The 16,996-nt window shown below is 37.5% G+C and overlaps 2 protein-coding genes across 4 annotated transcripts in view; one reads left to right on the top strand and one right to left on the bottom strand.

The window, feature by feature from the left end:
- The window catches only part of LOC140710172 (uncharacterized), a 29,961-nt gene extending 22,937 nt beyond the window's left edge, over nucleotides 1-7,024 (bottom strand). The window contains exons 1-2 of the mRNA XM_073011407.1: nucleotides 6,952-7,024; nucleotides 6,018-6,599 (exon numbers count right to left, since the gene is read on the bottom strand). Coding sequence (XP_072867508.1) covers nucleotides 6,145-6,599; nucleotides 6,952-7,024 — 528 coding nt within the window. The 3' untranslated portion in view covers nucleotides 6,018-6,144. The remainder of the gene's footprint in view (nucleotides 1-6,017; nucleotides 6,600-6,951) is intronic.
- NUF2 (NUF2 component of NDC80 kinetochore complex) overlaps nucleotides 6,335-16,996 on the top strand; it is a 31,179-nt gene continuing 20,517 nt past the window's right edge. Inside the window, exons 1-5 of one of the 3 annotated variants that reach the window (XM_007989720.3) lie at nucleotides 6,335-6,464; nucleotides 10,727-10,869; nucleotides 12,206-12,280; nucleotides 13,157-13,233; nucleotides 13,766-13,827. In XM_007989720.3, the coding sequence (XP_007987911.1) occupies nucleotides 10,747-10,869; nucleotides 12,206-12,280; nucleotides 13,157-13,233; nucleotides 13,766-13,827 (337 nt within the window). In that variant the 5' untranslated portion in view covers nucleotides 6,335-6,464; nucleotides 10,727-10,746. Of the gene's footprint in view, nucleotides 6,607-10,726; nucleotides 10,870-12,205; nucleotides 12,281-13,156; nucleotides 13,234-13,765; nucleotides 13,828-16,996 lie in introns of all 3 variants that reach the window. The other 2 variants (XM_007989718.3, XM_007989719.3) reach the window with 2 other exon arrangements.

Here is a 16,996-nt window from a genome sequence, read left to right as displayed (position 1 = left end):
TCCATGTGAGTCCTTAACAAAGATACTGTATTACAAATGTACAGCTCAGTTCTCAAATCCACTAAAAAAGATGAACACAGCTGAGAAGTCAAGTGGATTAACAGGCTTGTAATGATTAAAGGGTAATAAAAAGCAGATAGCTATTTTGAATTCAATGCTATTTTTCTTCTTAAGCCTGGGCTCTAAACATGTATTCTAATGCCAATAAATTTAGAATCCATTTTTTTTAATCCAGAACATTGTGTTCAATGTTTATCACTCTAATTTACTTATATAAAATAAAATAAAATAAAACTTTCAAAATATGTAAGGTTAACATTAATGCAACAGCGCCACCCAGTGAATATGCTGTATATTCAAAAGTGTTACTAGAATTTACTATTTTCTTTAAATACTAATGTGTACTTTCAAAATATCTATGGCCTCAACCATTTATATAAAATTATACACAATACTAACTCAAAAATATATAAAAGCACTATGCATTTTTACTTTTCCATTTATAACTACAGTTAAGATGTGCTTTCTGATACTCGTGATTAAAGGGTTTTGAATATTAAATGCTACCTGTGTTGCTACCTATGTCAGCAAGCCAAAAATGCTGGCCGATAGGAGAGACCTATCATTATTTCCTCTCGTATGAAATGTTAGGCAGGTATAAAACAATGGCACTTGTTTGCTTTTGTAGATTTTATATATATCTCATAATACAGTACATAGTTTCAAAGATTTTCTGTCTCATGCCCTTACTATAAAATGTGTGTTCATAATTTCACTACATCTTGCCATTACTATTCCTAATTCATATAAGTGAATTGAATGATGGCATCAATAATACAACCACAGAATTTGTAAACCAATCAATAACGTAATGTGGTGCTTCAGCACAAGAGTTTGAGGCTGCAGTAAGCTATGATGACACCAGCCTGGGCAACAGACTGAGACCCTGTCTCAAAAAAAAAAAAAGCTAATATGATATAATATCAGATAGCATCTTAATATTCTACTGTATAGTGACTAGAACATAGTTGGAGTATTGCTTTTGGTATTAAGTCCATATAAATCTACTAGAACAATTTTTATGTCATCTTTTTATTTCTCATGAAATAGAAATACATTGGAGGAAAAGGCAAAAGGAACTAAAATATATTCAACAAAATGAACATTTCTTTTTCACTCTGACCTGCTAGTTTCCCTCCTCAGAGGCTACTACTATTACTTTGTTAGATGCATCATGTCTCAAAAGGAGTTCAGTTCAACAACAAACACTGATTGGGTGTGCAGTTTGTACCAGGCATGGTGTTAGGCATTAGAACATCAAAGGTCATTAAGAACCAGACCTGTGTGATAGTGGAGACAGGCACAAAACAGATCATTTCAATATAACATAAACTTTTATTTTTTTAAGTATGCAAAGAATCCATCTCAGACCTCTCTTCTTGAGTTTCAGAATCATTTATCCAATTGCCGTGTATCTGGACATGGTATGTTTCACAGGCATGTTAAGCTAGACATATTCAAAACTGAATCACCAGTTACCTCCCAACTGAGTCTGCCTCTATGTTACCTAAATCAGAGACTGGCATCCCATTTATCTGGGTACTCAAGCCAGAAAATTTCATTTGTACTTATCAAGCATCTCCAGCGTATAAAGATTTGTGCTAAGCTGTGAATACATGATAGCAAATGGGGTAGTCCCTGTCTTCACTAAAGCTTGTTGAAACTCTGTCCTTGATTTATCCCATTTCTGCCCTCACAATTCAGCCAGTCACCAAGTTTTGCCATTTCTACTTCCTAAAATTCTTCTGAGATCTATTTCTACCCACACTGGCAATGCCCCAGTATAAACTGCCATCTTTCTTTCCCTGGTTTACTACAATTATCTCCTAACTGGTTTCCTTCTTGCTGGTATTGCCACCCTTTGAGTACTTTTTCTCAGAGTAGCGATTCATCATTTAAATACTAACCTAATCATGTTGATACCATTCAAAGGTACTATTAGCCTTAAGAAGGAGTCCAAAGTTTGTTACATCATCACTAATGCTCTTCATGATCTGGTCCCTATTTACCTCTCCACCCCTGTCTAGAATCTCTCAGTTCCTAGACTGTGTTCTTCTTCATAAACATTGTTAGCCTCTATCTAGAACACTTGTCTTTTACCCTTTCAATTCCTAGCTATTCTCAAGCATGGAGCCAGTAAGACTGAACTGCCTTTTTTTGATTTTTTTTCTTTTTTTCCCTATGAGAACGTAAACTCTGTCAGGAAATTATTAGATTGGTTATTGCCATATTTGCTTTTTCATTATTACATTTACAGTATCTAGCTTAGTATCTAGCATAAAATAAGGGTTCAATGAATATTTTCTGAATGAATCCATGAATGTCAAGAAAGCAGAGAAAAGTCAACTAACTCAGACTATGGAATAAGGAAAGACTTCTTGGAAGAACCCTAAAAAATTAGTAAGGATAAAGAAGAGTCAGCCAAAGAAAACAAAGACAGTCCAGACAACGTCAACAAGAATGTGAAAGGTCTCAGGTGTAAAGCAGCCTCATGAATGAGAAGTGGGTAGGATGGGAGATGGTACTGGAAAGGGAAACAAGACTGGGAAGGAAAAGAGTGGCAAGATGACGAAGACCCTAGCACACCAGGCCATGGAGGTGGACTATCTTGAAGGTGACTGGGGAGGGAGATCAGAAATTTAAGGAGGCAAGTGAAACAGATTTACATTTGAGACTGGTCATTCTGGCTGCTACTTACAAGATGGATTTGGTGGTGTAGGTGGGGGTAGTAGTAGTTACAGCTGGAGGCAGTGAGATGAGAGAGAATTGGGAGTACAAATGAAAGCAAAGGACAAATTAGAGTTTAAAGGGCTCATGAGCCTCCCAAATGTCTGAACTTCAAGGAAGAGGTTAGGAATAGCAGTAGTTTTAGAATCCATGAGCAAATAGGTTAAAACAATGAGTGGATAGTCCTCACAGGGAAGACACAGACAGAAAACAACTCAAGGTTGGAACTTTGGGAAATACTATTTAATGGGTAGGCAGAGGAAAAAAAGACCCCCAAGAAGCATGAGACAGGTAGAAAAAGATGGGAAAAATGCAAAAGGAGTTTCAAGGAGGGTTTGATCAATGACACCAAATGCAGAAAAGAGGTCTAGAACAAGAAACAGTGGTCATACATTGGTGGAGGAAGTACGTTACATTTTCTGAGACAGACAAATAAGACAGGTGGATATATGTGGCATTGACAGAAGTGGAGAGGGAGGAAGTTATATATTGTATGATGGCTTTAATTTTCTCAATTAACTGGGAAAAAAGTACTGGGATTGTCTGTGGCCCCTACGGAATCTCTATTCATAAGAATGGGTGCCTGATCGTAAGTAGAGTGTAGGACCCAATCTTAGTATTTCACCTATTCCTACCACATTAGACCAAGTGAATCAACCTTTTGTCCCTATTGATCTGTTAAACAAAGTAGATATAACAATTTGGAAACCCTGACACTTAAAAAAAGAGATTTGTTTAAAGCACTAGATATCACGGCATCACCATTTGCATTAAAGATAAAGTCCTAGCTGCAGGCTGCCATGGTCTCTTTGGAACACCCCCCATCTTGTCACTCAAAGGTCCACTCAGTCCTGATAGGTCTGTCATCCAGAATTTAAAGTGCAGTCTAGAAAAGGAACATGAAATTAAAATTAGAAAGGCAATAGACACAACAAATTGCAGATGCATACGAATGTGTTATATGCTTGAAACATACCTTTAAGACTACTCTGGTCACTTTCTATTAAAGAGAGGAATTTAGGCTGGGAAGAGGAATGAGGAAAGGGTAAAGTTTGTGAGAAATCACTGAAAGTTACAGGAAAGGGAAATTACTGATGATAAATTAAGGGCTTGTCAGGAATCAGGGAAAGAGTTGAAGATAGAGACTGACAATCTGTCATATGTCACTTTGTGTCATTTTCTCCAGTGTTTCCAGTTAAGGATTTATAGACAAGATTCAGGGACAAGATTTTGACAGGCACCTTGGTCAGAGGCATCAGACACAGGAAGTTTAGATGCTGATAAACCATGCAGACCAGGCTGTGAAGGGAGGTATTAGCAGGAGGGCTGGCAGGGAAAATGAAATAGAAGGGCAAATGTAGCACATGTGAGGGTATAAAATTATGATGCTACAATCAGAAAGAACACTGAAGTTTTCTGCAATTGTCAGTGTTTTTATGGGTGATAACAAAACTCTTAGAGTAATGTCTAGGGTGAGAATTCTGATGTTCCACCTTCTACCTTACACTGACCAGTATCAGGCAACGAAAAGTTTTTAAAAGTCAGATTTAACCTTCTAATTAAGTTAATTTGAATAAACACTCATTTTTCAAACAAATAATGTACTTCTAATATAACTATTTATCACATCAATAGTAATATTAACCCCCAAATAAACAATATTTATTGCCGATACAACAAAATGGTCATCTTGCTCTTTTCTTCCTTTGCCTCATTTTTCTCTTTCTCCAAGTTCCATTCTAATCTTGGCTTTCACATAAATCGCTTTTTTTTTTGGTCTCGATTCTCAACAACAACTTAGACATTTGTTAAGCACTTGCCACTTGCAAGATATTTTACTAGGGACCATGTATAAATAATAACAGTCAAAATAACAGCTAATATTTATCAAGTACTCATAATTTTGCCAAGCACTTAATTAAGCACTCTACGGGAACTAATTCACTTAATCTTCATGATACCCTATAATGTAGAACTGTTATCCCTATTTTAAAGATGCAGAAACCAGCCCAGTTAGGTTAAATAGCTCGCCTAAGTCCACCAAGGTAGTAAATGGTGTAATCAGGGATTTCAATCCAACTCCCTCTGACCATAGAGATGTGCTCTCAGTCACTACACTATGGTTCCCTTCCCTGCCTCTAAGGACATATGATTTGGTGGAAGTTATGCACGTATAAGTAATCAATTTGATTTGGCAAGTGTCAACGAGACAGGTCTCCTTTTTCTGCTTTCCTCACTGACTCTAATATTTTTTAAAAATCGATTTTCTTTACCTCCTTTTGAGTCTTACTAGATTCCGACTTTGAGACTTACATCAGTAAATAGACATTGAAAGGAAAGACAAAAGCCCTGAACTAATGAATATGAAATATATTTTTATTTAAAATTGGTATAGACTTCACTATCAGTAGGTTTAGTCCTTCAACCCACAGGACAAAGCACCGGTATTTGTGTCTACATTCAACACAACCTTTCTAGCACTTTTTTCACATAATTCAGTTCAGGTTCCCCATCCAACACACGACTGTCACCAGATGATGCTCTAGCCTGTGACCAGATATAAGTTCTATTACGTTCTCTCGTGTCCCAAACCTCAATAAAACTTAATGGCTTTCTCCCCTGATAACTAGGCCTGCCGTGGTTTCCTAACTTGTATTAAGTGCAGTGTTTCCACTCTTGCCAAAACAAACAAAATACCATGTAAAAAAAATACAGATTTCAGGGCCCTTTATCTGAAGAATGCAACTCACTCAGGAATGTGCAAGTTTGGGGAACAGTTCAGTGGTGGAAAGCACCTCAGGTTCCTGGCTCCTCCTGAGGGCTGATCGAAGAGGGAGAAGCTAAAATCAGGAGACCTGGTTTCTACTTTAGACAGTACCACCTACTGTATAACTTCTAACAAATCACTTCTCACTGAGTCCAGTTTTCTTGTCTGTAAAAGCGAGAGGATTTGACCAGATGAATGTTACGTTCCTTCCACCTCTTGAAGTCGTGCTTATGAGCACAGAGTCAGAGGATGTGTGTTCATATCCCAGCTATGCTACTTGTGCGCAGATAACTGTATTCTCTGATTCAGAGCCCTCACCTCAGGGGATGATAGCATCTCTCCATTCTCCCTTTCCTCCCCTTTAATGAAATCTAAATGAGATGATGCCTATAAACATCTAACAGAACCCGGCACATAATCAATGTTCAACAAATTATTATTACTCTGGAATTCTATAAATTACCTCTGCACTTCCTCCCTTGTCACCCTGAACTTAGTGAAGTTTCCTCCACTTGGTTTTCCTCTTCAACTCGGACCCCGAAAACGCGCTCAACGCCGGCGGAAGTCACGCTGAGCTGGGCTATATATGCTCAACCCCGGTCTCTTCCCCGAAACCGCGGCGCTTCCACTTCCCGCAGTCCGAGGTTCCGACTCGGCGCCAGCTCCGCGAGCAATGGTTCCGCGCTGCGCCCTGCCCCTTCCATGACAACTCCAGCCCCACCTGCCTGGCGTCTCTTGAGCCCAACCGGTATCCGTCGCGGTTGGACGTGGGCTTGCCGGAACGGGGCGGGACTTCCAGTAGGAGGCGGCAAGTTTGAAAAGTGACAACGGTCGATGTTTGCTGATTTTTTACTTTGCTTGTAGCTGCTCCTCGAACTCGCCGCCTTCCTGTCGGCGGCCGGCACTGTAGGTGAGCGCGAGAGGACGGAGGAAGGAAGCCTGCGGACACCTTCGCCATCCCAAGGCGCGGGCAAGTGTCGGGACGCAGGGCCTGGCGGTGTTTTTGTTGTGCTCAGCGGTGGGAGGAGGCGGAAGAAACCAGCGCCTGGGAGGTGAGGGGCGGGCCCATCGTTACTTTTTATTGGATTTTAGTCCCAGAAACAACCAGAGTTCAGTTCCTACGAAACTAATGGGTGTTTTCTGGTGCAGCATAGACCAAAGAAGACGAGCTTGAGCTGAAATTGTCCAACTTAGGCATACATTTATGTGTGATTTTTGGAAAGGTGGTGGTGATGTGGCTTATTTGGCTGCAGATGCTTGTCAGCTTTTTACACATCTCTGTTGCCAAACGTTTCTTAACCAAATCCAAAACCATGAATGAAAGGACAAAAATATCACTCTCAATGCAACGTTCAAAATTCAAAGGAAGAGAGCAGCGTATACATAGCACTACGCACGCGTAACGCGATCATTTTTTCCCTTTAAAAGTTCAAGGAACGTTTTACTTAATTCATTGAAGTTGGGAGTCATTTCTGTTTATTTTTGTTTAATCTCTGCCTCCTGGAACTGTGATGTCCACAAATAGTTTATTTTAACAAAACGAAGTGTGTAAAATTTAACAGATAATACTTTTAGTACCTACTCTGCTCAGCATCGTGGTGCTGCAAATAAGTGAGAAACCAGAGGAATAATTAGCAGTTAATCTCTGCTACTCGTTAGACAGAGTATTACTGCGTATATATTAAGTCATTTATATACTTTATGCCACCCAGGAGCTCAAACTGTGTAGTTGGAAAGTGTCTTTCTTCATCTCTCGTTAATGAATAAATTGTAACTGAAATGGTACTCCGAAAGAATGATAGAATTTGGATATTGGAGGAGGTTCCAAAAGGAAATACTGGAAGTTTGGGAAAGTTAGGAGACTAACTTGGAGCACAACTTTCATTCAATTATTAAAGGTTTTAGGAGCCTAGCAGAAAAATTTGAATTTGATGTGGGTAAGGTAATTGAAGTATTTTCGTGCAAATATTATATGATGCATTAAGTGTTTTTATAAGGATTAATCTGATAGTAGAGGGCCAAATATTAGAGAAGAGAGGAACGAGTGATAATAATTTTGAAGATACTTTACACCTACGCTTTCTATTGCAATATTCTGTGATTCAGATGCAGGTTTTTTGGAAAAGTGACTTTTTCTGAAGTCTTTCTTTGGTCCAGTCCTTTTATGAACAGCTTTTAAGTCTATGACTTACATGAAAATGTAGAATGCATATTTATGCCGAAGGGGACATCTAATATGTGATGCATCAGAATCTGGATTCCAAAAGATCCCAGCTGAATGGCCTGGCAAAGTAACTCATGCTTGTATCCCAGCACTTTGGGAGGTTGAGGTGGGAGGATCACTTGAGCCCAGGAGTTCAAGACTAGACGGGGCAACATAGACCCCATCTCCACACACACGCAAATTAACAGGGCGTGGTGGTGTGTGCCTGCTGTAGTCCTGGCTACTTGGGAGGCTGAGGCAGGAGGATAGCTTGAACCTGGGAGGTCGTGGCTGCAGTGAGCTGTCATTGTGCCACACTGCACTCCAGCTTGGGTGACAAACAGACCCTGCTTCAAAGAAAAAAAAATTAGACAAAAGGTCCTAGCTCTAACAGGAAAGCTTGCAATCATGAAATTTAATGGTAGAAAGTACAAATTCTTGCTTAAGGTTCAAATGATCAGTTTATACAACAAGAACACAAGTGACCCAGCAGATGTGACCAAAAAAGAGGAAAAGGGGGGAAAAAAGAACAGGGAGAAGCCGTCTTGATACAGGAGGGTCATGGTGAAGTTCTTGGAGTTCCAGTTGATCAACAAGTGCTACAGCAGAGGCCATTAATACTGTGCCCTAGCAGACCATGTCGTGTTCAGTTTGGGCACTACATTTTAAGAAGACATTTACAAAATACTGTGTGTTACAGGAAGATGAATAAGATGGTAGTTTCTAAAACAATGTCCTTATAAGGAGTATTTTAAAGTTACATATAGCCAAACATAAACAAATTATACTTACTTTAAAGAAGGGAGGGCTTAGCAGAGGTGTAATAGCTTTCTTCACATTTTTGAAAATGGTGTCATGTAAACGGAGATTAATATATTCTATTTAGTTGCAGTGACTGGACCGGGAGGTAAAATTACAACAAAACATATTTCCACACACTGTAAGGAAGAGTTATTTAATTTGGAATCATCATAAAGTGGGAAAAAGTTGCATTGAGAGTGAATTCTGTGATGATGTCACATGTTCAAGCTGAATTGGGAAGTTATTTGTTAATCGTTGTTTAGAATGGCTTCCATTTATTAGAGGTTTGGCAAGTTGCCAAAGCTCCCCTTTTTAACCCTAAAATGCTGAAAAACATTAGGAACCTAAAGAAATAGATTCTCAGAATTGTGGGCCATTTCAATGTGTTTGCAAAATTGAATATATTCACATTGGGTCTCTAAGATCATTTTGCTTCACTGGAGAGTAGGGGATCTGAAGGTAACACAACAGGTATTTAAGGGAGTGGCTGAGCAGTGGCTGCTATTGCTGCTCATTTCCCTCTTTCCCTCTTGCTGTTACTACTGCTATTTTTGTGGTTACAGGGAGAGATACAAAGAAAATGAAAAGATCCTGGAATCTCACAATGTAGTGTCAGAGTTCTTTAAACATAGTTTTGGTACGTTGCAACTAGTATCATAACAGGGTTAAATGCAAGGCTCTAGGACAAGGTTTTCTTTCTTTCTCTCTTTCTTCCTCCCTTCACTTCCCTCCCCTCCCCTCCCCTCCCCTCCCCTCCCCTCTGCTCCCCTCCCCCCTCCCCACCCCCCCTCCCCCCTCCCCTCCCCTCCCCCTTTCCCTTCCCTCACCTTCCCTTTCCTCCCCTCTGCTCCCCTCCCCCCTCCCCTCCCCTCCCCTCCCCTCCCTTTCCCTTCCCTTCCCTCCCCTTCCCTCCACTTCCCTCCCCTCCCCTCCCCTCCCCTCCCCCCTCCCCTCCCCCTCCCCTCCCCCTCCCCTCCCCCTCCCCTCCCCCTCCCCTCCCCCTCCCCTCCCCCTCCCCCCTCCCCTCCCCTCCCCTCCCCTTCCCTTTTCGACACAGGGTCTCTATCACCCAGGCTGGAGTGCAGTGGTGCAATCTCTGCTCACTGCAACCTCTACTTCCCAGCCTCAAGTGATCCTCCCACCTCAGCCTCCCAAGTAGCTGGGACTATAGGCATAGGCCACCATGCCTGACTAATTTTTAGGTTTTTTGTAGAGATAGGGTTTCATCATGTTACCCAAGCTGGTCTTAAACTCCTGGGCTCAAGCGATCCACCTGCTTTGGTCCCCCTCAAAGTGCTGAGATTACAGGTACAAGGTTTTTTAACATCAGCATTTATTGACCTTTTGAACTGGATAATTCTTTGCTGTGGGGGCCACCCTATACATCACAGGACGTTTGGTAGCATCCCTGGTCTTTACCCACTAGATTCTAGTGGCACCCACACTCCTGTGCTGACAACCAAAAACGTCTCCAGCCATTGCCAGATGTGCCCTTGAGGATAAAGTTAGAGAACTACTACTCTAGGGGCACACAGATAGGAATAACTTACTACGTGAAGACATTAGGAGATATGGTTTTTCGTTTTCTTGAAGTTCTCACTCTGGTGATAGGAATTGCTACCAATTATATAATCTATTCTTATTCAGTTGTTTTTCTCTCTTCTGTTTGCATCTACAACCTGATTAGCCATCTCACTATATATGTATTGAATAGGATGTCAAAACTGAATACAATTTTTTATGCCCTATATTACTGTTGTTTATATATAGCTTCTTCCGATAATGTTGCCTATATGCCTTGCTTTGAGAATTAATTATTAGGATTGGTCTTGTTAAGCTCCTTGGCCCTCACATGTAAAAGAAAAGCACATGGTTCCCATCTATGTATTCAACCAAAGTCCTCCTTCCCAAATGTGTTTTTCTCTTCCTACAGAAGAGAACAACACTAGGAAAATGAGTAGAAAATAACTGTGTCACCTTAGAATAAAAGTAATTTTAGGATACATATATAAATACTTGTCTTTATTTTACTAAGATATTTGATGATAGTTAACACTACTATGAATAGTTCAACTTTGGCTTGTTCATTTTGTCCTTATATTTATTAGTTTTCAGATAATGAGAGCTACTGATTATGTGATATTTCTAATATTTTTTTCTTCCTTCAGATTAACAGGAAACTTCCAAGATGGAAACTTTGTCTTTCCCCAGATACAATGTAGCTGAGATTGTGATTCATATTCGCAATAAGATCTTAACAGGAGCTGATGGTAAAAACCTCACCAAGAATGATCTTTATCCGAATCCAAAGGTAAAAGGTGGTTATGTTTGCATGTGGATAATGGTATTTAAGAAAAAAGTAAGCTACTAGGTCTATAGTGTGGCAAGAAAGGGATATGCCCTCCTATTTGATGGAGACCATTTTCATCGAGAGAGAATCTCTCACCTAGCGTAATTTAAAAATAACACCAAGTTTATATGTGTGGTGACTTCTACATTCCCATTAGGATTCAACTCTTTAATATAGTCGTTTTCTTTTTTTAAAAAAAACAAAAAACAGCTTCTAAAACATATTAAAGTATATTAAATTTTTTATTATTATTGGAATGGTGGTCTGAGAGTATCATTTATTGGTAGGGGTTGAAGGAACTTATTCCAAGTGGTTTTCAACCACAAAAAAAATGCTTAGAAATAATCCTCTTTGGAAGCTTACAGATTAATTTTCATGTATTATGCCCCAGGGGGAACTGACTTGTTTTGACAGGTACTTTTTTTTTCTATCTTTAGTTATTAAATGCAAAGTGAACTATTTATGTGTCACAGAAAATCCCAAAGTCTCCTTCCAGTTTCTTGTGTTGGACTTGAAGTGATAACATAGTAAAACCTGGTTTAATGATGTAGAACTCAAACTTTCTGACATCGCTACCCCCTTTGATTCTTGAAAATGGAAGAAATACTTTTAGAATAACTGACGTCTTCAAACTGAGTAAATTCAGCTTTCTTAAAAAGATTACCACATTTTCCCTATATTTCTCGTCTTTCTGCTCACCCAATACAGTTGTATTACTACATGGATCAGAACAGATTCACACGCCTGCATTTAGGAACTGCTGTTTTAGAAGATCCAATTTTTAAAATCATATATAACCCTATTACATTTATACCTCCTGATGAAGGGTTCCCTTAAACTTCACATCTAAGGAAACCTTAATATCTGTTTTAAAATCTTAAAACAAGGTTTCCTGTGTTCTTTAAAACACACACACACACACACACACACACACACACATTTTCAATGTGCCATTATTTCTGCCACATGCCTGACAGCCTGTTCTGAAAGACTAACTCTTCTTCTTCCATTTCCTAAGGTGGATTGGGTTGCTTGGATTGGATTTGGATATACTTGCCCTCTCCTTCTTAAACAGCTGATCCCTTGACCACTTATGTATGAGCAAACTAAGCATCTTGTGTTAAATTTGGAAAAATTAAGGAGTATTTCAAGGGAAATGGAGTAATTTTGTTGCCTTTTTCTTCTTTGCTTTCATTGACTATAATATTGTATGGTAATGATGATAGTATGAGTTTATCATCATTATGATAAACTTTAGAGTTATGCATCAGAATATTCAAAGTTGTTTTTGCTGTAGCCTGAAGTCTTGCACATGATCTACATGAGAGCCTTACAAATAGTGTATGGAATTCGACTGGAGCATTTTTACATGGTGAGTTTAAGATGAGGCAAAATTATGGGGTTTTTGTTTGTTTGTTTGTTTGTTTGTTTTTTTGTTTTGCTGCAGTTCTGCTTACAATGCATACTGGCTTTTATGATGGGAAGTTATTGACTTTATTTTTAACAAATTAAAAGACATAGACAATTAGTGTCAGTTACATTGGGATCTTATGCATAATAATGGTTTATATCCATAGCTTTATTGAAAACCATAGTAAAAGACTTAAATGACACAGATTATTGATGCTATGCAGTTGTTACAGATTTATAGGTTTGTCTTCAGAGACTATAATAAACAATAGCTAAGTCTTCATATTGTTCTCTTCTCAGGAAGAACTCCCAAATTAGAGTAGAAGATATGCAGTAAGATTGAAACAAGTGAAATGAGGCAACTGAGCTTTTAGCAAATTAAGTATTTGCATAGTACCTGATATTTAGTAAATGCTAACCTTATTCCATTTTAAAAATTCATTTAAAAATCTTTATTGGGCCGGGCGCGGTGGCTCAAGCCTGTAATCCCAGCACTTTGGGAGGCCGAGACGGGCGGATCACGAGGTCAGGAGATCGAGACCATCCTGGCTAACACGGTGAAACCCCGTCTCTACTAAAAAAAATACAAAAAACTAGCCGGGCGAGGTGGCGGCAAAAAAAAAAAAAAAAAAAAAAAAAAAAAAAAAAAAAAAAAAAATCTTTATTAAGCACTTACTATGAACCTAGCATTAATAATAATGAAAACTCTGTATTTATACTAGAATATGTATTAAGGTCTTTAATGATAATAAGTTAATATATTTTGATCTTAGCTGAAGATTTTTCTCATTTTGTCTAATCAATGTGTACAGTTGATTTTGTGGTTTATTGCATTTAGATGCCAGTGAACTCTGAAGTCATGTATCCACATTTAATGGAAGGCTTCTTACCATTCAGCAATTTAGTTACTCATCTGTGAGTAAAGAGTGATTTTATTGTCTTAGTCTACATTCATATTTATATTGCATTATGTTTTCTTAAAGACATAATTTTCTTTGGGAAGGAATACCTACTATGTTCCTCTTCATTTCATCCCATATGCATTCAAAATTTCAAAATTGTAGACTGCCACAAAACAGAACTACCTCCAACTGTGCCACTTTCTCAGCATATTTTCAGTTGAACTTGTAAGATACTGTAAGTCTAAAATTGTTTACCATCTTTGTGAAGAGGTTTGAGTTCTTAAAAGAGTCTTAGTGTCACCAAGTTTATGTACTGTTTATTAGAATCTATAACTATAGTATTGCATGACTATGTGATTAATATACAGAAAAAATAGATTTCAGTGCTGTAGGGTTATACATTATAGTAGACTTCTGGCTTCATCCCCTGACCTTAAGAAGTATATCCAGAAATCTCTTTCTGAGAATAAGATGTTTATATCCTATGGCTTAGTATTTAATGTGCGAAATACTTTTCAATAGTCTTTTTGTACTTCATCTTCAAGGGACTCATTTTTGCCCATCTGTCGGGTGAATGACTTTGAGACTGCTGATATTCTATGTCCAAGTAAGTGAGAATTCAAAACAGTTTTAATGTCTGGCTTCAATCTACCATTTCACCTTCACCTTTCCATCAGTAAATGTAAAAAAAAAAAAAAAAGAAAAACAACTTCAAGGAAATTGCCTTTAAAAAGTATATCCCATTTTTAAGTATGAATTTTTAATATCATGTTGGATTTTTTTTTTCCTTTTAAGAGCCACAGAAAAGCTGTTTTTCTGATTTTTTAGAAACTCTTTCCATTTAAAAAGTGTTCTATAAATTTGGGAATATGAGTACAAACAATATGTCATTGTGGTAGGTAATAACATCTTCCCTCTCATTTTTGTCATTAATAATTTGTTTCTTTATTCTTTTTTTTTTTTTTCCTAACCAGTCTGGTTTTCAGCTTATCACTTTTCAAAGAACCACCTTTTGACTTAATTGACTTTTCTATATTATACGTCTTTTTATTATTATTGAATTTTGAACTTATTGTTATTCTTTCTTCATGGTTATTTTGGGTTTCATTTACTCTTTTTATCTAGTTTTTTTTTTTTAAGGCAGTAAGCCGAGTCCATTAATTAGATACCTTTCTTCTTACCTAATGAGTATGTATTGCTGTAAATTTACCTCTAGCACTGCTTTAGCTTCATCCCCCAAAGCTTGATATGTTGTATTTTCATTTTTATTAGGTTCAAGATATTTTCTAATTTCCCTTTTGATTTCTTTTTTTCATATACGGGTTATTTATAAGTGTGTTGTCTACCTTCCAAATATTTGGGGATTTTCCCACAATTTTTTCTGTTACTGATTTTTAAGTTATTTCTTTTGTGATCAGAGAATATACTTTGTATCATTTGAATCCATTTAGATGTATTCAGACTTATTTTATGACCCAGAATATGGTCTGTATTTGTTCACTATGGTGGTTGTAATAAATTACCACAAACTTGGTGACTTAAGATAACATTCATTTATTCTCCTATAGTTCTAGTGGTCAGAAGTTCAAAACTGGTTTCACTGGGCCAAAACCAAGATGTTACTAAGGTTGCACTCCTTCAGATGGCTCTAGGAGAGAGTCAGTTTCTTTGCCTTTTCTAGCTTCTAGGGTTGCATTTCTCAGCTCATGACTTCTTTCTGTCTTTGAAGCCAGCAGTATAGCATATTTAAATCTCTTTGCACTTTCATGATCACATTGCTTTCTAGTTTCTGTGTATAGTCCAATCTTTCTCTACTTTCCTCTTATAAGGACACTGTGATTGCACTTAAGGCCCACCTAGTTATTCTATAATAATTTTCTCTTTTCAAGATCTTTAATTATACTTATAAAGCCACTTTGCAAATAAGGTAACATGCACAAATTCCAAGGAGTAGGACCTGAACATCTTTGGTTGCTATTATTCAGCCCACCACATGGTCTACCCTTGTAAGAGTTCCATGAGCACTGTTGTTGATGAGTGGAGTGTTTTAAACATGTTAATTGGATCCAGTTGGTTAATAGCGTTGTTCAAGCCTACTGGGTCCTTACAGACTTTTTTTTGCTGGTTGTTCTATTGAACTGTTGATAGATGTTAAAATCTTCAGCTATGATTGTGAGTTTGTCTGTTTTGTCTATTCTTTAAATTTTTGTTTTATGTACCTTGAAGCTCTAGTTTTAGAAGCATACACATTTAGAATTGCTATATCCTCTTGATGACATAGTCTTTGCTCTGAAATACACTTGATTTGATATTACCATAGCTACTTCAGGTTTTCTTTTCATTAGTGTTACCATGCCATATCATCCTTGTAACTTGTGTCTTTATATTTAGAATGGGTTTCTTGTAGACAGCATATGGTTGGGTCTTGCTTTTTAAATTCAACATCACTATCGCTGTCTTTTAATCAGTCTTAGACCATTTACATTTAATGTTATTATTGATATGATTGGGCTTAAATCCACCTTTATACTATTTGTTTTCTCTTTGTCCTGTTCTTTAGTCCTGTTTTCTCCATTTCGTGCCTTATTTTGGTTTATTAAAATAAATTTTATTTTATGTAATACTATATATGAAAAAGATATTCTACCTTGTCTGTTGTTGGCTTATCAGCTATATGTCTTTTTCAAATGGTATTTGCTCCAAGTTTTAGTATATATGTATATATCTTTAGCATACCATTATCTATCTTCAAATATAGTATACCTTACAATAATACACTTTTATTTTCTCCACTACTGGTCTTTGTGCTATTGTGTCATAAATTTTACTTTTAAAGATATCATAAACCCCTTCATTGATATTAGATTTGTGTGAAACAGTTATCTTTTAAAGGATTTTCTATTTTGACATTTAAAAAATACACATAGAGGGTACAAGTGCAGATTTCTTGCATACATATATTGTGTAGTGATGAAATCTCAGCTTTTAGTGCACCCATCGCTCAAGTAGTGAACATTGTACCAAATCAGTAGTTTTCCAACCCTCATCCTTCTCCTGTCTTCCCACATTTTGGAGTCTCCAATATCTGTTCTACTTTGTATGTCCATGTGTACCCATTGTTTAGTTCCCACTTATAAGTGACAATGTACAGTATTTGACTTTCTGTTTCTGAGTTATTTCACTTAGGATAGCCTCAAGTTCCAACCATATTGCTGCAAAAGACATTATTTCTTTAGTGGTTGAGTAGTATTCTGTGGTATATGCATACCACATTTTAAAAATCTAATCCTCCAATGATTGACACAGGTTCATTTTATATGTTTGCTATTGTGAATAGTGCTACAATAAACATACAAGTGCATTCATTTTTTTGATAGGATTTCTTTCTTAAAGAGATTTTTTTATATGAGGAAAAATGTCTTTTATGTTAACTCACATTCTTTTAAGTACACCAAATTTCCATCTGGTATGATTTTTCTTACACATGAAGCATTTTATTTAACACTTCTTGTAGTGATGTTAAAAAGCCTTTATTTCACTTTAATTTTTGAAAGATATTTTTCTTGAGGCCAGGTGTAGTGACTCTCACCTGTAATCTTATCATTTTGAGAGGCCAAGGTGGGAGAATTGCTTGAGTCCAGGAGTTTGAGACTAGCCTGGGCAATATAGCAAAATCCTTTTTCTACAAAACAAACTTTAAAAATGAGCCAGGTGTGGTGATGGATACCTGTAATCCTAGCTATTCCAGCAGCTTAGATGGGAGAATAACTTGAGTC

This window comes from Chlorocebus sabaeus, chromosome 25 (assembly GCF_047675955.1).
Source record: "Chlorocebus sabaeus isolate Y175 chromosome 25, mChlSab1.0.hap1, whole genome shotgun sequence".
Lineage (NCBI taxonomy): Eukaryota > Metazoa > Chordata > Mammalia > Primates > Cercopithecidae > Chlorocebus > Chlorocebus sabaeus.
This window is presented reverse-complemented; position numbering and strand designations above follow the sequence as displayed.